General features: G+C 41.1%; 3 protein-coding genes and 2 non-coding genes across 5 annotated transcripts; 1 reads left to right on the forward strand and 4 right to left on the reverse strand.

Annotated features, from left to right (window-relative positions):
* Window positions 1-691: 691 nt before the first annotated feature.
* Window positions 692-2863, reverse strand: LOC105970836 (BIIDXI-like protein At5g11420). The gene is made up of 3 exons (XM_012995660.2): window positions 2727-2863; window positions 2014-2562; window positions 692-1444 (listed from the first exon to the last, which is right to left on the reverse strand). The coding sequence occupies exons 1-3, from the start codon at window positions 2791-2793 to the stop codon at window positions 825-827; spliced, it is 1236 nt and encodes a 411-aa protein (XP_012851114.2). The 5' UTR covers window positions 2794-2863; the 3' UTR covers window positions 692-824.
* A 1002-nt stretch (window positions 2864-3865) lies between these two features.
* On the reverse strand, window positions 3866-3939 carry TRNAV-AAC (transfer RNA valine (anticodon AAC)). The gene has a single exon. It is a non-coding gene; the product is annotated as a tRNA-Val (tRNA).
* Window positions 3940-4034: 95 nt separating this feature from the next.
* On the reverse strand, window positions 4035-4108 carry TRNAV-AAC (transfer RNA valine (anticodon AAC)). Its single transcript has one exon. It is a non-coding gene; the product is annotated as a tRNA-Val (tRNA).
* A 959-nt stretch (window positions 4109-5067) lies between these two features.
* Window positions 5068-6622, reverse strand: ILR2 (iaa-leucine resistant 2). The gene has a single exon (XM_012995701.2). The coding sequence runs from the start codon at window positions 6496-6498 to the stop codon at window positions 5140-5142; it is 1359 nt and encodes a 452-aa protein (XP_012851155.2). The 5' UTR covers window positions 6499-6622; the 3' UTR covers window positions 5068-5139.
* A 2612-nt stretch (window positions 6623-9234) lies between these two features.
* On the forward strand, window positions 9235-10810 carry LOC105970835 (protein TEEBE). The gene is made up of 3 exons (XM_012995659.2): window positions 9235-9334; window positions 9401-9952; window positions 10072-10810. Exons 1-3 carry the CDS (start codon window positions 9262-9264, stop codon window positions 10677-10679), a joined length of 1233 nt encoding a protein of 410 aa, XP_012851113.2. The 5' UTR covers window positions 9235-9261; the 3' UTR covers window positions 10680-10810.
* Window positions 10811-22385: the final 11575 nt, after the last annotated feature.

Below are 22385 nucleotides of genomic sequence, written 5' to 3' on the forward strand. Positions count from 1 at the left end.
TAAAAATAGTGTCGGGACCGAGAGTAAAAAGTTTTCTACTCGGCTGCCCGATCAGGGATTCTCTTTTTTTGACGACAAACAATGTTTGGAAGCGTTTTGGAACTTATTTTGATTTCATTTTGAGGAAATATGTTTTGGGGGAAGAATTTGAGAATGAAAGTAATGTTTGCGTATATGTTGGAATGAGACAATATACACTGTAGGAGTCAAATCATGTCTAAAGGTGTTAGAAAAAAGTAATTTATAAGAAAAAAATTGAAAGACGAAGTGATGTTTATCTGTTTTTTAGTGAAGACATATTTTACTGTAGCAGTCAAATCATTTTACTGTAGCAGTCACATCATATTTAAAAGAGAAATAAACTTTTAAAATTATTTTGAGAAAATAATTTGAAAAGTTTAATAAATCCAATTTTGTTTTGGGGAAATAATGAAAACAAAATAGAAATGGTTCCAAACATTGTCTTCGTAATTGATGTACTTAGTTGATCTTCGGCCCCAAGCCCAAATAGGCCTATTTAAAGCTAAAACCCAACTCAAGCCTTCCTGAAAAGGCCCATGGGTGATCCCTTTCTTGTATTCTGAAAAGGGTCTTTTGGCAATTACCAATTCTATTTCAAAATATATTAAAAAAAAACAAAAAACATTAAATATAATAATAGGGTTTAAAAAAATTAAATTTAATAATAGTATTTGATTCACAAAATATTTAGAGTAGAAGAGGGCAAGTGGAATTTGTCCAAATTTATTTTACATACGGGTATACATTTCATTGTGGAGTTAGATGCTACAACTGATTATTTAAATATGGTACAGTCATATATACTACACCATAAGCATGACCAAAGCAGTAAACATGCTAAAAATCGAAACCCCGTCGTGTATTTTTATCCTCCACCCATAAGAACCGATTTTCCTTTCATCAGAGCCTTCAAGAATCATGTTGTCGATAACGGGCCCACATAGCACTCCGTAGCTCGTTCTTGACTCTCTAACACTGTACAAGATTATAGGAGTTTTTATTAACGATGGAAATTCAGATTTGAATGTTATGGAGCGCTCGGAAGCCGATCCAGTTCCGTTGCTTCTCATTGTGAAGTTGTGAATGTTATTCCCTACTTGCACGTACACCGTAAAATCCCCTACACATGAATTGTTTGCATCTCCCATTGTGAAGTTCAAAGTGTATGTGTAGTTCGTGTTGAGGTTTAGGTCTATGCGGACCCCCGGATCACTCCTCGAATCACCGGATAATAGTTCAATAGCTGCTTCGCCTTGAGGGACTTTGTAGTGTTTTGAGTCTATGTATTTCACAGTTCCGGAAATAGCCCATTCTTGGAGTGGAGACTCGAATATATCTTCTTCTTCGTCTAGTAGAATTCCCTCTGACGAGTTCTTGAAAAAACCCGGTCCAACCTCAAAATCTCCATTTGCTAGTGCGTTGCCTGCACAATATTAGACATAAAACATAAATTGTGATCATTATGCACGAACTGTGAATACGAAAAGTTGACGTAGAAAAGTAATTGACTAGTAGAAAAATGACTTTTTACTAAGACCATTATTCGTAGGAAAATGTACAAAATTCGTCGTAAAAAGGCTTTTACTACACATTTGCTACAAATTTGCTCCGTAGCATGTACATGCATGACTAGCCGTAGCAAATATTTTTTGTTGCGGTAAATCCTAGCATTTACTACGACTAAAAATTTGTCCTGTAGTAAAACGTACCTTTTGTTAAGATTTTTTACCCTATCAAAAAATTCATAATAAAAAACCATTTTTCTACTAGTGATGGATGTATCCGGATACGTACGTAAAAGGAGAGAATTTTACCATATCAGAAGATAAAAATTATTTTTTTGCAAATTGTTTTTTATAACAAATTATTTAATCTCTGGTCAAAGGTAGCATATATATAATTGTTGAATGACCACCTCAACAAAAAAATTAAACTGTTAGCTAGTAAAAAAAATATCATTTAATATTATTTTTTTCATTTATAACAACATACCACTGTACCACCCAGGCAATGGATTCATTTTGACATTAAATGCATCCACCATAGGCCAACATGTGACATTGTTACCATCTTTTGAATTTTTAGCTTTCACACTTGCGATTCGAATATCGACAGATTCGTCGACTCCCAATCTACCCAAGAAGAAAGCATGGCTCTCCCACAAATTTGCAGTTAAATTCCTCCGGAGAGAAAACGCCATCGATCTATAGCGGAACGGATTCTCGCAAAGAGTTACATTAACAGTCGTACGATTGTTAGCACAACCCTCGCTTTGTGGGATAAGATTGAAGCTGACAACGTAATTATAGGTTTCATCTGTATTTGCTCTAAATGTTTGATTGATTGCGCCGTTTTCCCCTAACTGCAAAGCGTGGGCCCCACCGCTCCTTGGAAATGACAAATTTGCCCCCGAAGTGACGTACGAGACTGTACCGTTGAACGACCATCCCGGAATGGAATTCGCTTTGGTGAGGAGAATGTATTGGGAATTCGTTGTTATGTTCGATGGAGGGATTTCGAAATCCGGGTTCTGCAGAAAATCTGTTTGATTTAAAAAAAAAAAAATTATAAATATGTTCATCAAGATGGAATTGTGAATTGAGTCGCGCGCACACACACACACACACACACATATATATATATATATATATATATATATATATATATATATATATATATATATATATATATATATATATATATACCTTCCGCATATGATATTGTCATCATGCACGTGAAAAACAATATGAGTGGCTGGATTACATGCTCCATTCTCTTTGTGTTTGTGTTTGATGTGTGTTTGTGTTTTTAATGGGGTGGTGTTATGTAGAGATAATTTATAGTTGACTTTGAGAAAGGTAAGATGTTATAATGATTATTCATCTACGGATTCTATATATTATATATATATATTAGTGGTCAAATGATTTTTTTTTGTTTGGTGAACTAGGTTTTCGATATTCTGTCCGAATATTTTGGGGAGTTAGATGCTACATCTGATTATTTATATTGAGGGGATTTTAATCGTAAATCTGATTAGTAATCATCTAAGCACACATAAACGTGCGTGTGTGCGCTTATGTGTAAATCAACGATTTGAAATTCACTCAGTATAGATATACAAGTGTAGCATCTAATTTCCCAGGCACATCGTGTATAAAAGAAAGAGTAAATCCTACTTAAGGAAATATCTAAACAAATATCCATAGACTAATGCAACTTAATTATAATTCTTATCTTAGAATTCATCTCACGTTAGAGTTGACTTGTGGTAAGCTTCTCTGCAGGTTCGAATTATTAATCAGGCTTTTTCCTCAATATATATTTGACTATGCCCCATTATTATTCGCTATTCTCCAGTTGAGTTTCATTATAATAAAATCAAATCTCCATGTTCAAACTCGTTTGTTGATAAAATATTCGAAAAAATAGATGCTACACCTGATTATTTATACCAGGACCCAGATCGCGATCAGGCACTGACCTCGAAACCACAAAAATTTAAGTTCACATTGCAACGAATTTATGGTGGTCAAAGTTCTAATTAAACCCTTCTACTGAGAACTCCTATATTGTATCAATCATATCCTATTATTCAATTTATTTTTTAATTCTTTTTTGTCTATAATATGGGTATCATTAAAATAGAATATGAGTATTGTTATTTGATATATATTATTTTTTGTCTATAATATGGGTATCATTAAAATAGAATATGAGTATTGTTTATTTGATATATCTTTTTTTTTTTTTTTTTTCCTATTAGGCCCAAAAGAGATCAAAGAAATCTAAAAAGGATTTGATAGAAAACCCATAAACGCATTATTACGCATACTTATAAAAATGGCTTCGCCCGGGTTCGAACCGGAGACCTTCAGTGTGTTAGACTGACGTGATAACCAACTACACCACGAAATCTTTTCGACTTTTGGGTTACGATTTTATGATTTAAAATATTTTATAAGCCTAAAAAGATAACAAACAAAAAAAGACAAAAGATATTAAATGATTAATGGCTTCGCCCGGGCTCGAACCGGAGACCTTCAGTGTGTTAGACTGACGTGATAACCAACTACACCACGAAACCTTATTGCTGATTTGTGTGTGTTTAATGTTAATTATAACGTTTACCAATTTATATTTTATATTTTTTGACAGCACAATGTTTCTATTCACTATCAACGTCTCTTTATTGTTTATATATTATTATTTTTCTAATATGATTTAATTTGAAAACATTTGTTTTTTCACAATCAAATATTTTATTAGACTAAAACACCCAATTCTAGAGGAAGGTAAGAGCCTTCCATAAAGTCATAATTCACATAAGAATTATATCATAAAGATTGGACATTTTAGAAAATGGAAATGATATACGTATGTGATTCCCACATGTAAAGGTGAGAGTTTTTATCAATATGCACGATTAATGCATTTCTTTGTTAAGAAATGATTCCTCAAAGATGGTCCAATAAATTAAAATGGTTAAATTAAAGTGTACTTGGTAAGTACATATTTCATTTTATAACATTTTTGAAGCAAATTACACTCCGAATCGGAGGGGTTAACTCGTGATTTCCAGGGCATGGCGGGGGGCCACGTGGTGCAGTTGGGCGAAAACAACACAATCAACCAAACACTCAAAGCAAATAGTGAAATCTTGGATTATACGTTCTAATCTTCAACCTTATCCCGCAAAGTGAGGATCGTGCTAATAATCGCACGGGACTAAATAAGCTTTAGCCTAGTGGTAGCATGAGCCACTTCCCCATGAGAAGCAACGGAACGGAATCGACTTTCAAGCTCTTTATATATAAAATGCAAAGCTGAAGAACCATCAAAAAAAGAAACTTCTAAAATCTTGCACAGTTTCAACGGACACGGAGGAGTTTTGTCGGAACACGGCATTTAGTTTATTGGATTTGTCATTTGTGCATAACCAACTAACTTGTGTCTACCGCAAACCAAAAGCTTTTCTAGAAACAAAACAAAACAAGTAGAATGGATAACAAGAAAATTCGGAATATAAAAAGAAAGCGGGAAACGAAAGGGAAAGGAAGACTTTCTCTGAATCTTAATTTACATTTATCTTCAATTTTTGGTTCACAAAAGAAGAAGTCACAAAATCAGAGTAGACTTGTGCCTAATCAAACCTCTAATGATATCTTTAAGCGAAAGGTACGAGGTTTGGTCAATGGATGACTTCTCGACCGGGCGAATTTGCCAAAATGGACCATCTCTGGAGTTTTCATCAATTGCATGAAGCCAGGGGTGAGTTGCAAACATAGAGATATTGGTTTGAGCAAATGCCGCCATAGCCTCTGCGAGCTCAGGAATTGATCGAACCGTAGTATGTAGCCTAATCGAAAATGGGAAAAGTGCACGTGTGTCAAAGGAATGCGTGGGAGCAATTGGAGGTGTACTCGTGCCTTGATAGGCTACAACTATCTGGTTAGAAACAATCCCCCCTGAAGGAGAGCAATCGGCCAACGTGCCGGAACCTTCAAAGTACGCAGCTTCAACAGCAGCAACTTCTCTAACACGGGCGAACCACGAAAGAGAGTCAAACGTCGAGAAGAAACGCTCCAAAGTCGACAAATCCTCATCATCATCAGCAACAGCGGTAGGAAAACTGAAGTTTTCGTACCGCTGTGCAAAGCCCTTGTGAAGCTTTTCGTCAGCTTCACAAGGGTACTGAAGACCGGAGGATGCTAGCATCCACCGGTCCTTGTCGGTCATATCGACAGTAGGTGGAAACCTGTGGTGGGCGAACACCACAGGCTCGTTCCGGTTGTCGGCAACCGGAACATGTTTGCCCTTACCAGGGTAGACAGGGTTATTATTACTGTCGTTGATCGTAGAATTGAGATCGCTCAAAAGGGCTAAGATGCCAGGTATATTCGGGATGATGTAGTGATACGGGGAGTTCGACATGAATGCGCTTCTGGCGGTGGGGCCGGGTGGGGAGGGGAGGAGGGGGTAAACCTTGCCGTAGGAAGGGTTTTCCGGCGGCGGCGGAGAAGAGCAGAGGGTTTTGAACAAGTAGAGGAGTGGGGAGGAGATGGTGAGGGAATCTGGCGGGAAAGCGCTGAGGAATCGGGTTAGGGTTTGGTGTTGGTCGGAGTTTAGGGCTTGGACGGCGGCGGCGGCGCGTAGGCATTGGATCCAGAAGAGTATGCCGTAGTAGAGGCGGAGTATGTAGGGGTGGTAGTCGGGGGAGGAGCGGCGGAAGTGGGGGTGGTCAACGAGGAGGTCGTTGGTTTGGTGGATGATGTAGTCCATCATCAAGCTGGAGGGGCGGTAGGTGGATGGCTTCTTCCTTGAGGCAGAAGTGATGATGTGGAGGCCGGCGTAGGGTCGGAGCATGACGTCAGATGCGGCGGCGGTGGAATTCAGGCCGGTGGAGGCTTCTGCCATCGTTGTGGCTGGGCGCGATTGAAAATTCAATCTAAATTGGAAATTAAATAGGTGAAACATACAAATGATTCTCTACCACCATTTCCATCTCTGTTTATCGATTATTCTTCTTCGGAGTTTTTTTTTCAGCCTTGCGCCGCCGTGGGTGTATAATCCCTAGAACTCATGAAAGCACTATAAACTTGCAAAGTATTTTTAATTTTTTTTTTATTTTTTTTGAATTTTTTTTTTTCGTTTTTAAGTTAAGGTGTTTAATTTTCTTTATATATATATATATATATATATATATATATATATATATATATATATATATATATATATATATATATATTATTTATTGGGTTTTTTTTTTTTGGAGAAAATTGAAATTTACAGAATTTATTTCGGAAAATATATCGGATCGGAAATTCCAAAAGAAAAATTAAATAATTCCAATTCCAATCCAAAAACATCGAAAATTTTCCGAAATTGGAATGAAAAAATTTGTTCCAAAATCAGAACTTTTAGTATCGAAACCGGCGGAAATTGCAAATTTTGTTCCAACTTTCACCCCTATATATATTTATATACATAGATTTGGTATTTAAATAGAGAGTCTTTAATTTGGCCTTTGGAATCTAAAAGAACTTTTTTTTTTATTTATGAATATCATAATATTTTTTTCAAAAAAAAAAATATCATAATATTTATTGTTATTAATATTAATATTTTTCAAAACTAAAATATTGCAAAAAATAAAAAATGAAAATATCAAGGCAATATCAACACAAAAAAAAAAAAAAAAATCATTTTAATGTATCTCCTACTTTGCAATTTGTAATTAAAGTTGAAAGTACAATAAAAATATCATCGCAATTCTCTTTCTTTATATATATATATATATATATATATATATATATATATATATATATATATATATATATATATATATATATATATATATATATATATATATATATGACAATAATAAAACAAAAAAATACTCATGATAAGTTGGAAACATATCATATTATAGTCTTGTCATATTTAATAACTACTTGTAGTCTTGTAGTCAAAATCAAAATAAGTCTTATTCGTTTTATTAAAATTAGACAGATGCATGTGTATTGCACATTTCGTGTTAATTGAATCTAATTTGGTATTTTATCTAACATATAATTATTACTATAAGAAATTGTTTTCTGACGGTATTGTTTTGTTACCTATTATGTCATTTAAAGCTCGGTACTAGAAATTTTAGTGACAAGTATACCTAATTCGTTGCTATACTGGCATCAAAGACCTCATAAGTAACGAAGTTATCCTCACTAAACATTTTGTTTATTGTGACAACAGACTAATTCGTCACCAATACTTGAGTTAAGGTAGAAGTTTGACGAATCTTTTTCTTTATACACATAACATGTCCCAACAAATTTACTATAAATCAATGATGACATTAAGTCTCAAAAGTTTATCGGGAGCAACCTTAATTACTTTTATTGATAAAATAAGAATCAAATGTTTTTCTAAACAATTAAATATTTTTTTCATAAAATTAATATTAAGTAAAATAAAAATTTTAGTGCGAAAACATACGTAGATTTGGGGCCAAAAAGTCTGAATACTTAACGGATTTATTAAATTTGATTGTATTAAATAAAAAATATTAAAAATGACAATTATAACTATCAAATAAGCAAGGAAAAGTTCTTAGGATTATCAGAACCAAACTTAGAGGGTGTTTGGCTAAGCTTATAAGATGTTAAAAGGAGCTTATAAGATGTTTTAGAGTTTATAAGCTCTTCCAAAGTGTTTGGTAAATTTTTAGAAAAAAGATCTTAATTTTTTTTAAAATAAGTTGTTAGAGAGCAAATAAGATATTTTAAAATAAGTACATCTACCCCACCTTTTTATTTAAGATCTTATAATGAGTAAAAATAGGAAATAAGCTCATTATCCAAACACTCTAAAAATTAATCCTAAAAATAAGATGTAACAGCTTATCAGCTCTTAAAACATCTTATCAGACGTAAAAGTTTATCAGCTATTTAAAATAAGCTTAGCCAAACGGGCCCTTACTTTTATTAATAAGATACTCGTACACATACTAGAAAGTTTATTAAATAAACTTTAAAAAAAAGGCCTTTAATATGACCTTATAAAACAAACTCAAAGCTTTTAAATAACTTTTTGTTCCTACATAAACACTTTTTAATTATAAAGGATACAATTAGTACATATAAGTTGATATAACAAAGAAAAACCTTAATTCTACCTTGCAATTCTAAAATCACAAATAATATGGGAGTTAGATGTTACACCTGATTATTTACACCGAATGAAATTAATTATACCGTATATTTGATTAAATAACTACCCACTAATTACACACACATGAGTATCTGTAATTATATGCAGATTTACTATTTAAATCTACCCAATGTAAATAATCAGATGCAGTATCTAACTTTTCAAATAACATAGAACACAAAATTTACTGCTAGATAAGAAAAATATATAAACAACTAGCCATGTACCACTTAATTAAATTCCTATCTTATAACTTATCCCATGTTAGAGTTGACTTATGGCAAGCTTCTTTGCAGTTTCCAATTATTAATTAGAGTTTTCGTCAATATTCAAAACATATGTTTGTACACAATCCATAGTTGAATTATATGTAAACTGCACGTAACTTGTACAGTTGTACTATGTGCATGTACAGATGTACTTTGACCAAGATCCCATAAACCAATGTTCATCTTCCTCAAAGTCAACTGTAATTATATCTATTTATATATACATAATACCACCCCAAATTAAAAAAAACACACACACACAATGGAGCATGTTTTACACCCACTCTTATTGTTCTTCATCATGTATTGCATGGTGACATTATCATATGCCCAGGGTATGTACATTTTAATTCACATATATATCTAATTTCGAATGCATAATAAAAATCAATTTTCGACAGATTTTCTGCAGAACCCGGATTTCGAAATCCCACCATCCAACATAACGACAAATTCAACCACATCCCAATTCATTCTCCTCACCAAAGCGAATTCCATTCCGGGATGGTCGTTCAACGGTACGGTCTCGTACGTCACTTCAGGGGCAAACTTGTCATTTCCATGGAACGGCGGGGCCCACGCCGTGCAGTTGGGTGAAAACGGCACAATCAAACAAACACTCATAGCAAAAGGTGAAGTCTTGGATTACATGCTCAGCTTCAATCTTATCCCGCAAAGCGAAGATTGCGCTAATAATCGTACGGCTGTTAATGTATCGATCAACGGGAAATCAACGTATTACGATAAATCAAAGGTGTTCTCTCTCGAGAGGAATTTGACCACAAACTTGTGGGAAAGCCATGCTCTGTATTTGGGGAGATTGGGAGACGAATCCATCGATATTACGATCGCAAGTGTGAAAACAAATCATTCGCAAAATAATAACGTCACGTGTTGGCCTCTAGTCGATGCATTTACCGTCAAAAAGAATTGGTTGCCAAGATGGTACGATGGTAAGTTTTTCTATATGCTAATCTTTCACTAATAAAATTTTGTTTTCGTTTTCTCGTTTTTCGTTTTTCGAAGAATTAAGTTTATTAGTTAATTTCCCCTAAGCTAATATATTGTACAGGCAATGGAATTGCAAACGAAGGTTTCGAGATCGGACCGGGATTCTTGAAGAACTCGTCGGAGGGAATTATACTAGACGAAGAACAAGATAGATTCAACTCTCCACTTCAAGAATGGTCCATACTTGGAAAAATAAAATACATAGACTCGAAAAACTACAAAGTCCCACGAGGCAAAGCAGCAATCGAGCTATTAACCGGCGATCCATCCGGGGTCCGCATGGACCTAATACTCGAAACGACATATACGTACACTTTGACCTTCACAACGGGAGATGCCAACGATTCATGTGCAGGGGATCTTACGGTGCACGTGCAACTAGGGAATTATAACGTGCACAACTTCACGATGAGAAGCAACGGAACTGGATCGGCTTTGAAGCGCTCCATAACATTCAAATCCGATGAACGGACGAAAACTCCTATAGCGTTGTACAGTTTCAACACGACAAGAACGAGTTCCGGGGTGATGTGTGGGCCCGTTATCGACAACGTAATTCTTCAAGTTTCCGATAGAGGGAAGTCGGGTTCTTATCGAGAGAGGATGAAATTTTACGACGGGGTTTTGATTTTAAGTCTTTTTACTGCTTTGGTGATGCTTATGGTATAGTAGTATATAGAAAATATAATATTTATTTCATTCGGATCGGCGTATAGATAAATTATTTCGTTATTATTCCGTTTAACGTGTGTATTCAAGATAGATTACTGAAATATTATGGTACGATCGTTTTGATGGTTCGTCTACATGGATACCTAGACTTTGAATTGAATCACTTATATGCTGTGCAAGAATTGATAAATTGAATTTTTGTGTGTTGAAAGAACTACTAAGCACACAAATTTTAATTATATTTATAAAAAATCAAAACTCGCAAGTTCATGAACAACTAAGAATGAGTTCGAGCTCGACTCGTCAGAAAGCTCGAACTCGAAAAAATTTCAAATTTGAATTCGAGTTTTTGTCGAGACGGCTCAGCTAATTTACAGGCTACAACCGTTATGCACTTTGACTTTGTTGTAAGCTTCTTTGCTGTTTCCAATTAGTAATTAAACTTCCTAAATATTTGACTTTTCCAATCCCATGATTATTATTCCATATTTTCCGGCTGAGTTCCCATTATATTTATAATGAAATCAAATCTCCATGTCAGTCCAACAATCATAAAATACATTCAAAAAACTAATTAAGAGAAAAGAAAACCAAAACCAAGTAGAAAAGCATATTAAGAGAAAAGAAAACCAAAACCAAGTAGAAAAGCATTTGACCATTCACAATATATAAATAAAAAACCGATTGTTGAATTAATGACCATGATAATTCTCTACTAGCATTATTATATATAAACTGCATGGATCTTATCATCCTTATGTACAGTTGTGATGAAGCTAAAATATAGCTCACCTAGGATAGTATAGAAAACGAGCTGGGAGAGCAAAGCTGATCAGTAGCTAGTCAACTCGATGTTCCTGAGGTCCCTACAAAATGAGCACACGTGAACTAAGCCGGGGGTTGATCCGGCGGAAACCCCTCCGACGCTCAAGTCAGATGTACGGATCGTAGAGAGAGTAGAGAGAATAAACTCGAGGTTGATAGTCAAAAAATGAGAACGTACCTTTACAAATGAATAAAACTTCTATTTATATATCGTTGATTGAGTTGGGCTTATTTTGTTGGGCCCAAGCCTTACTTTGAAGGTGCTTGGGTTTTCGTGTAATGGGCCCGAATACTTTCGTGTATTGGGCCTAATTATTAAATAAATTGGGGTCCATTGGGTCGGCCCAATTAGGTATATCATTAAGCCCCCCAACTCTCGATTCGAGACGGAGACTTGTGTAGAGGGACCCGGGTCGTGTCGAGAGTTAATTGCGTCGTGGAGTGAATTGTTTCCGTTGGTGGTGAATTAATTCCTTAATTTGAATAAGGAATAATTGTATTTATTTGGCAGCGAGGTATATATTTAAGGGTTTTAAATATTATACCAGAGCCAGATAAATAGACTCCTTTTGCGGTGGAAAGGATTAAAGTTCATCTCCTTGGTAATAAATATGGGTATGTATCTTTAACTTTAGGTCTTCGTCTGTGCTCTCTTTCTTTATTTTATATCTGTAGAGTAGAAATTTTTTGTTTCTCGATTTTTGTTCGGAGAAAATTTTTTATCATGTCGAATCCGGGTAAGTCGAAATCTTTAAGAATTAAACTTCGCGAACCGGTTGAAGGGGGCGAGAAAACGTTTGGTACGGTGGGTATGGTACGCGAGAAGCGTGTAATATCCGGTGTGGAAATCGGATCTGTGGTACGTGGTGCACGGATCGAAGAGAGAAAGGGGGTGGTAAGTAGCTTGGCTGCGGGCGTTGGCTCGAGCCGCGCAGCCAGCTGCCCGGGTAAGGGGCAGAGTTCGTGCCTCGAGGGCAGCTGTGAGCCGAGCCGAGTGTCGGAGTTGGAGCTGTGCACAACGACCGAGAAGAGGAGAGAGAAGGTTTGCCGCGCGTCCGGGACAGATTTCGAGGGACGCGCGCGCGCGTCTGGCACGGGGACCGAGGTACGCGCGCGCGCGTCGGAGCAAGGGGTAGTTGAACGCGCGCGCGCGTCGTGCGTGGGAGAACGCGCGGAAGAGGTTGGGCGGTGCGCTGACGCGCACGTGGTCGATGCAGGGGGCGTGGGGTCTGGGGCTGACGCGCGCGCGCTACCCAATAAAGGAGCGCGTGCGCGCGCGTCTGTACAGGGGGGCGTGGGGCGTGAGTGCGCGGTCAGTGAGGGGGGTTGTGCGCGTGGAAGCGCGTCGGCTGAGGTGGCGCGCGCGCGTGTGAGCGCGTCCGGAGCTGTTTTTCGGCGCGATTCGTGCGAACGTGTTGGGCGAACTAAGGAGCGAATCTTCGTCGAAGATGATGTGAATGTAAGGCGAGAAATCATTGAATCTTGGAGTGACGATGTAGAAAGGAGTATTAATGTTCGTGAGCAAGTAGATGGAGTTGTGGCTAGTAGGCGTTATTCTCGACGTCAAATCGTGGATTTTGGGAGCGATAGTGATGATTCTAACCACGTTCCTTCGGTGAGTGATCATGCTGTGCCATGTAGTGAAGTTGAGCTGACGGATGAAGAGGAGGAGGAAGATGATATTCCGCTAGGTGATGTTGAGGTTGATAGTAGAAGGCAAAAGAAAAAGAAGCTAATTAATTTGGACTTAGTTGATTTTGACAGTGTATTGACTGAAGAGCAGTTGCATTCTATTCGTCGTTTATCTGGAGCGCCGAGTAATGTGGAGTTGTTGTTGCCTAGGAAGGGCGATCGCTTGTATTCGCCACCCGATGGGTTTCATACGGTATTTTTGGGGTATTTGATGTGCACATCTCAGATTACACCGCATCCTACCTTGTTAAAGGTTTGCGAGGAATTTAAGATTGGGTACAGTCAGCTAACGCCCACTGCTGTTCTGATGTTCCAGGCATTTCATTTTAGGGTGGTTCGAGTAGGTCTGCCTGTGTCTGTGAGTTTATTCAAGGCGTTATTTACGTTACATCGGCCCACTAAGATGCCTTTCTTTTGCTTTCATCCTCGCGTTCATTACCAATTCGTGAAGAGTGTGAAGCTATCTTTGGGGAAATGGAAGACCTATTTCTTTTACGTGAGGGCTCCCACTTTTGACGTTCCCGTAGTTTGGAATCCTACGTGTGAGAGTTTCGCGATAACTGCAAATATGGCGAAGAGGATTGAGGAATCTGGGTTGTGCGATGTGGAATTTGATCCGAGGAGTTTGATACCGACGGTGGAGGGTCAGCATCGTATATCCTTTTGTTGCCTTGAATTGTTTTTTTGTTTTTTTTTTTTTTTTTTTTTTTTTTTTTTTTTTTTTTTGGTCATGCATACCTCATGTTTTTTTTATGTGTTTGTTATCTTTTGTAGATGGTGGTATCACCTTTGCGGCACTTCGAGCGAAGGCGAATGGGACGTCGAAGAAGGCATCGAAGAAGGTTCCCTCTAAGTTGGGAGGTTCTTCGAATGGTTTGCCTCGCGAGGAAGTTCATGTAGAAAGTCCTCGAGTAGTAGCAGATGATCGTAGCAGTGCTGGCGTAGTGGAAGAGCGTCCACCGAAGAGGGATCGTGGCAAGGGAAAGAGGGTGGATACTGAGTATGTGGCTGTGCCTAAGCGTCCACGGGTAGATCCAGAGGAGACTTATGCTTTCCATGGTGGATGAGGGAAACAATTGTTTACCTATGGTGTGAATCGCGACGGTAAGGAGTCGTATTGGGATGTGTCGGACCATGATTTGCCCTTGTTGAGTACCGAGGGATTTGTTCGGGAGTATGATCGTGCTCGGATGTCTGGTAAGGGTCCTTCTCACATGTTGGAGTTAGCCGGTGGGGACATCTGTCGGGTGAGTCTTTGTTTACTTAAAACAAGATTAGGCGTTACTCCCTCTCTTCCTTGTGTAAATTTTTTTTTTTTTTTTGTTTTTTTTTTTTTTTTTTTTTTTTTTTATTTTTTTTTTTTTTAGTTGGTAGCGACTTGGAGATACCTCGTGGAGCACGGTAGGAATGCGGAAGCTGGTAAGGAAGAGGATCGGGCTCGAAGTCAAGCACGTGAGGATGAGCTTCTAAGTCAGTTGGAGGAAGCGCGGTCCGATCTCGCTCTACGCTCTGAAGAGCTTGCTCGGAGGACAGAGGAGCTTGCTGAGAGGACCGAGGAGCTCGAGGTTATCCGGGGTGATGCGAAGGCGTATAAGGATGATGTTCATAAGTTGAACGAGTGTTACGATCAGCTGAAAGAGAAATATGAAGCTGAGAAGGCGACGGGGAAGAGGTTCCTCGCGACATTAGGTGGTGCGGCTTATAAGGAGTCCATTGTGGAGGAGACTAAAGCTAGTTTCCGAGGTAGTGATGAGTGTGCTGCTATGATTGAGGAGCATGCGCTGGCTGTGGTTTATAAGCCATTAGTGCGTGCTTGTCGCAAATATCTGCGCGATGCGGGTGGGATCAGCGAGGAAGTGATTCGTGGGATGGAAGCTGGCATATCCGATGAAGAGGAGGAAGAGGTAGATGTCAATGGGACGGGCACAGAGCTCGTGAATGACATGGTTGCGGGTGACTCTACTGCGGGTACGTCTTCCGCTCGCGGTAGGGGAGCTTAGACTTATCTGTTAGGATAGCTAACTTTTCCCTTTTATTTTTTATTGCTATTATTTTTTTTATGGATTTCGTATTTTCTTTTTATCGCTGATGTAGTTGGGTATGTCCACTACTATTTTATTTGAATTTCTTCCTCGTTTGACTTTGAAGTATAAGATTTCGATTTATTTATTTTGACATTGTCAAGAATTAATGCGTTGCTTCTATGTGTTTACATTAGCATTATACGCGATGTACTTGAGGAGGGGATCAGTCTCCCAAGGTTTTTGTTAGGGGTCGTGCCCTTTGTTTTTGACCACTTGGGTCTATAATATTTTTGTCCGTGGCCACGTTTTAAAAGTAGCACCTCGTGAAACAGTTAAAGGGACTTAGCTAATCCAGCTGGCCAGGCTATACGGATTATCCAAATCACTCTAAGTGTTTGTAGGGTGGTATTGATTTGAACTCATGGTAAGAGGTTATTTGTATAGATGTAAAGGCGTAGATAGTAAAGCGAAAAATATTATTTATTCAACGATAGCATAGGAGAATTGTTACATGCCTATGTGAGGCGAATGTAAGTAAATGACTAATGCGATGGGCCTACATGAGGCAAAGGTAAATAACTACTGGTGGAGCGAGAAAGAAAAAAAAAAATTGACTTGATAAAAATTGTTCTAAGTGATTGTACTACACTTGTTCTTCTTCTTCCACGTCTTGCTTGTACTCGTTCGTTTTGCTGCGTTGATGGTAAAATGAATTCCTTTGGCGTTTCTATGCCTGTCAAATATAATTGAGAAAAAAGAATTTTGTCTAAGCATTTGTATTGAAGACTTAGTAATTGAAGCTGAGGGGATGCGTATTGCGCTTTCACGTACCCTACTACGGATTTGATTTTTCTTTCTCGCACTCCAAGACATGAAATGAATTCGTGAGTTGTCGCGAGTTGCTATGCGATCGTGCCTGCTAGTGGGATTATTTTGTCACGTTAGTAATCGTGAATGAGATTATCTGTGTGTTGAGTTCTAGTAGAAGTATATTTACCCTTGACGATGTGGTATGGAGTGTCGTCGAGCAAGCAGCGCATTGATTGCTTAATATACATCCTCACGTAGTAGGTTCTCGACCTGTAAGGAGACGATGAGATGTGATTATGAATTTCTGATGTAAGTAGCAATTACTAGCCCCCCAGTTTAGGAGGGACATTAACGCACCTTGTTATGTGGTGCCGAATTTCCAACCATGTCTAAGCAGCTTTACAAGACGAGTGACGTGGAAGGTTGTGGAGCCTGCATGGGTGAAAATTTGTAAGTAATTTTTCTTTAGTAGAGATATGGGTGATGATCTCAAATGATCAGAAGTAAGGTAGATGTATACCTTAGGCGTAGAACCGTTTGAGGTTCCCTATATTCCATGTTCTGGGTATAGGGTGTCCGTCAATGTTCTCGAGGCGATATGCTCCAGTGTTGACCACCTTTGTGATTTTATACGGTCCTTCCCACTTTGGGTCGAGCTTTCCGATGGGGTGGGAGGCTTCAGCTTTTCGGAGGACTAAATCTCCGACTTGAAAGGAGCGAGGGCGGACCTTTGAGTTATATGCCTTGGCCATGCGTGATTTATACATCTGTTGTCGGATGTATGCGATCTCACGTAACTCATCTATGAGGTCTAGGTTTCCCCGCATAGCCTCTTCATTAGCTGTTGGGTCATAGTTGGTGACTCGCCAAGATGGTTCTCCGATTTCGACGGGTGCGATAGCCTCCGTGCCAAAAGCTAGATTGAAAGGCGACTCTCCGGTTGCTGCGCGTGGGGTTGTGCGATAAGCCCATAGGGCGTTAGGCAATTCTTCCACCCATTTTCCTTTGGCACTTCCCAGCCTTGTCTTAAGGTGTTGGAGGATAGTGCGATTTGTAACCTCCGTCTGGCCGTTAGCTTGTGGATTTGCTACCGATGTGAAGAGCTGCTTGATGTTCAAGCCGAGGCACCAATTTTTTACCTTGTCACCGCAAAATTGAGTTCCATTATCCGAGATGATGGAACGCGGGATTCCGAAGCGGCACACGATGTTCTTCCATAGAAATTGGATGACTTCTTCTTCTCGGATGCGTGCCAAGGGTTCAGCCTCCACCCATTTGGTGAAGTAGTCCACTGCTACAATGAGGTATTTGCGTCCTCCTGTGGCGGGCGGGAATGGTCCAACCAAATCCATCCCCCATTGGGCGAAAGGGATGGGGCTGTCAATTGGTTGCATTAACGCCGCTGGCATGTGAGTGATATTGGCATGCTCTTGGCATGGCTTACACCTCCGGACTAACCTTTTCGCATCTTCATGCATCGTTGGCCAATAGTAGCCCTGCCTCAGTAGTTTGAGAGCTAAGGTTCTCCCGCTCAAGTGATTGCCGCAGATGCCTTCGTGTACTTCTCTAAGTACATAATCCGCCGTGGTTGGGTCGAGGCACTTAAGGTAGGGGAATGAGAACCCTCGTTTGTACAACTCTTCTCCCACTATGACGAATCGTGCGGCTCTCGTTTTTAACTTTCGTGCTTCGGTGGGATCCGTTGGAAGTTCTCCTTTTTTGAGATACTTCAGGATTGGAGTGAACCAGCATGGTTCATCCTCCTCGGTGTATTGTACTTCAGTGGGTGAAGTTATCTCCGGCTGAGGTGATGTGAGGAGCGTCACCTTCCGACTTCCGATGCTAGCCATGGAGCTTCCTAGTCTAGCTAACTTGTCAGCGTGGATATTGCTGGAGCGGGGTACTTGTATTATCTCGTAACTCTCGAATTTGGATAGGAGAGTGTGTGCGAGAGCTAAATATTTCGCCATGGTGTCTTCTTTGGCCTCGTAAACTCCGAGTACTTGGTTAACGACGAGTTGAGAGTCGCTTTGGATTAGGAGCTTGCGCACTCCAGCTGCTAGGGCGAGGCGGATTCCCGCTATCAGGGCCTCGTACTCAGCGACGTTGTTTGAGGTTGTGAATTCGAATCGTTGAGCATATTCGAACTCATCTCCATCAGGGTTCGTTAGGACGATACCCGCTCCCCCTCCTGTGGCAGTGGACGATCCATCGACGCTGACGGACCAAGTTGGAAGAGAGGTACTTTCTTCTACGGAGGTCATTTCAACTAGAAAATCTGCCAATACTTGCGCTTTGATAGCCGGGCGGGGTTTGAATTCGACCCCGTATTCGCTTAGCTCTATCGCCCATTTCGCTAATCGCCCGGATGTCTCAGGACTTCTTAGTATTTGCTTCAGAGGATAATTGGTGAGAACCACCACTTGATGCGACTGGAAGTAAGGTCGAAGCTTCCGAGCTGCGTTGATGAGGGCGAGAGCGAGTTTCTCCATGTTGGTGTAGCGTTGTTCGGCTCCTTGGAGGGCGCGACTTATGTAGTATATGGGTTGGTGGCCTTTTCCTCCATCTCGGATGAGGACTGCGCTGATGGCATTAGCTGAGGTAGCTAAGTACAGTAGGAGGGTGTCTCCTGGGTGAGGTTTTGTGAGTAGGGGTGGGGATGCTAGGTACGACTTTAGCTCTGTGAATGCCTTTTGACATGCCTCATCCCACTCAAATTTCTTTCCTCCCCTTAAGATTTTGAAGAAGGGTAGGGCCTTGTCCGCTGATCGAGAAATGAATCTATTCAAAGATGCCAAACAACCGTTAAGCTGTTGGACTTTTTTGATGGATGTTGGTGGAGGCATGGAGGTAATTGCTTCGATTTTTGCGGGATTAGCTTCGATCCCTCGCTGTGAAATCATGTATCCTAAAAATTTACCACCTCGAACTCCGAACGAGCATTTGAGGGGGTTGAGTTTCATTTTGTATTTTCGCAAGGTAGTGAAGCACTGATCCAGATCGGTTAGGTGATCTGAGGTTTTGACGCTTTTGACGAGCATGTCGTCGATGTACACCTCCATATTTTTACCGATCTGATCTGCGAACATTGTGTTCACTAGACGTTGGTATGTGGCTCCTGCGTTTTTTAATCCAAAGGGCATGACTTGATAGCAGTAGATGCCTTGGTCAGTGATGAAACTAGCCCTCTCTTGATCCTCTGGCGCAAGTAAGATCTGGTTATATCCTTGGTATGCATCGAGGAAGCTGAGGAGCTCACACCCCGAGGTCGAATCGATGAGCTGATCGATTCTGGGTAGAGGAAATGGGTCCTTGGGACAAGCTTTGTTGAGGTCAGTGAAATCCACGCATAACCTCCACTTTCCCCCAGGTTTGGGAACGAGTACCACATTCGACAACCATTCAGGATACTGAACTGGTCGTATATGACCCGCGTCTAGAAGTTTAGCCACTTCTGCCTTGATATGCTTGTTGCGTTCGGGTCCAAACGTTCGTTTCCTCTGTTTGACTGGCTTCATCCTCTTGTCGACGTTAAGCCGATGTAGGGCTACCTGAGGGGGAATGCCCGACAAATCTTGGGCTTTCCATGCGAACACATCTCCATTGTGTCGCAGGAAGTTGATTAGTTGCTGCTCCGTCTCAGGATCTAAATCAGATCCGATGCGCAGGAGTTTGGAATCATCTCCAGGTGTGAGCTCTATGAACTTAAGCTCTTCGACAGCCGCTAGCTTGATGCTATCGTCTGGTACACTGATGAGGATTTCTTTATTGTCCTCAATGATTGCATTGACCCACTTCCGTTTGTCGGATTTTTGGGTATCGTCTCCCTTTCCGGGCGGTTTAGGCTTCTTTGAGGGTTCTCGTAGGGCCCTTGCATAGCATTCTCGAGCGAGACGTCTATCTCCAAGCACTTCTCCCATTCCATAGGGAGTAGGGAACTTCCACTTCTGATGGTAGGAGGAAGGTACTGACTTGAATGTGTGGATGGCTGGCCTCCCTAGAATGATGTTGTAGGGTGATGGCCTGTCGACGACGAGGAACTTGATTAGTTTCGTGATTCGACAGGGGTCTTCTCCTAAAGAGACCGGCAGTTCCACTTCTCCCATGGATAAGATGCCTTCTCCTGTGAATCCTTTCAGGGGTGTGGAGACGGGACTAAATCGGGCATTATCTATACCCAGCTGCTTAAAAGCGTGGAGGTACATGATGTCAGCCGAACTTCCACCGTCCACTAATATCTTCTTGACCAAGAAGTTGGCCACCGTTGTTGTTACGACCAATGCATCGACATGGTCTTCATCTGGACCTTCGAGGTCGGAGGAGTTGAAGACTATGCTGTGATCAGGTCTTCGTATTTGATATATGCGTTCGGATGGAGAAGCGCGTTCTTGATTCATGCGCGCTGATCGAGCGAGTGTGCGTCTTGCATTCTGTGAATCGCCTCCCGCTGGTCCTCCAGAGATAAATGAGATGATTCCCCGGGTAGGCTGGTTATCATTGTTATCTAGGTCACGTCGGTGACCCCCATCTTCTCGTCTTTGTTGTTGATCTCGATTGCTATCTCGGCGTGGAGGATCATCACGGCGTTTATTTCGCGGCTTATCGACGTATTCGCCTAAATGGCCCTGTTTGATCAGCCTCTCAATCGCCATTTTAAGTTGTGCACATTCCTCCGTAGTATGCCCTTTGTCTTTATGGAATCGACAATAGCGATCCGACTTTTCTCGCTTTGCATTCGGCTGCATAGGACGTGGAGGCTCCGCTAAACCTCTCTGTTCTATCACGTGAAGGATTTCCGTGAGGCGAGCGTTCAGCGGAGTGAACCTATTGTAGGAGGAAGAGGATTGGCCTTGAGGTGGTAGTGGTGGACGTCGATCATCGCGCCTCCTATTGTCCTGACGGTCATCTTCCCTTTTTCTTTTTGGAGGAGCATGGGTAGAGGCTTCCTCTATCCGGACGTATTTTTCGGCTCGATTTAGCAACTCCTCTAAGTTGCCTGGGGGTCTTCCGGCGATAGATTCTTTAAATCTACCAGGTTTCAGGTTCTGCTGCATAATCCCGGACAGCATGTCTTGCCCCACACTGGGGACTTCGTGGACGGCCTCTACGAAACGCTTAATGTAGTTGCGAAGCGTTTCGTTATCTCTCTGTACTACAGAGAAAAGATGAGCTGGGGTCTTGGCATATTGTTTGTTGATGGCGAATTGGTTGGTGAATCGGGTCGACAACCGAGCGAAGGTGTCAATGGACCCCATGGGTAGGGAGTTGAACCAATTCATTGCCCTCTTGGAGAGAGTGGTACGGAACATTTTGCACATCGCAGCATCCGTCGGGCCATATAAATCCGCCATGGCACTGAATTTCTCTATATGTTCCTGTGGGTCGGTGGTCCCTTCGAATTGAGGTAACCCCGAGATCTTTACTCCCTGAGGTAATACCTCGTTGAGAATGTCCATGGTGAAGGGACTGCGTCTTGTTGGGAGAGGCATCCTCTCACCTATTTGATTATTTGGTTGGGAGAAAAGGTTTTGGCGTGACATTCGGCTGTTTACTTCGCCTTCTCCCTCATTAAAGAGAGGGATTCTTGGTGGTGATGCATTCCCCCGTAGGGGTGAACGCCGACGTTGTTGTCTGGGTTGTGCTCCTCGGTGATTAGTAGATAACTGCACTCGGGATCGTGGATCCGAGGTAGAGGAGGAGACACTTATTTGATTCGCTATTGGCTGTGGGGCCACGGGTGGCGCTACAGGTGGAGCTGGTGCTGGTATCGCATTGGGAGCGTTTGCTCCCATCGTGGCGATATATTGAGTTACGGCCTCCGTGGCGGCGCGAGTAGAAGCTTCCGCTATCATACGTTGGAGCGCGTCCTCGGTTATTTGAACCGTTCGAGGAGCAGGGAGTGGTGGATCGGCGAGTGGTGGGTCCCGAGGGGGGATCACCTGAACCTCGCGAGGTGGATCTGCAGCACGCGGAGGAGCTGGCTCCGTGGCACGTGGAGGAAGTTGCTCCGCGGCGCGTGGAGGAGGTGGGATGCCCGATCCTCCACGGGCTGGGAGGTTATTAGCTGTGTCGTTTTCTCTCCGAGCTGACGCCTCAGGAGGATCTTGTTGGCTACGTGATCTGGTTTGCATGGTTCCCACAGACGGCGCCAAAATGATGAAGCTAAAATATAGCTCACCTAGGATAGTATAGAAAACGAGCTGGGAGAGCAAAGCTGATCAGTAGCTAGTCAACTCGATGTTCCTGAGGTCCCTACAAAATGAGCACACGTGAACTAAGCCGGGGGTTGATCCGGCGGAAACCCCTCCGACGCTCAAGTCAGATGTACGGATCGTAGAGAGAGTAGAGAGAA

Source organism: Erythranthe guttata, chromosome 11 (assembly GCF_056151865.1).
Source record: "Erythranthe guttata isolate IM_541 chromosome 11, IM_541, whole genome shotgun sequence".
In the NCBI taxonomy this organism is placed as follows: domain Eukaryota; kingdom Viridiplantae; phylum Streptophyta; class Magnoliopsida; order Lamiales; family Phrymaceae; genus Erythranthe; species Erythranthe guttata.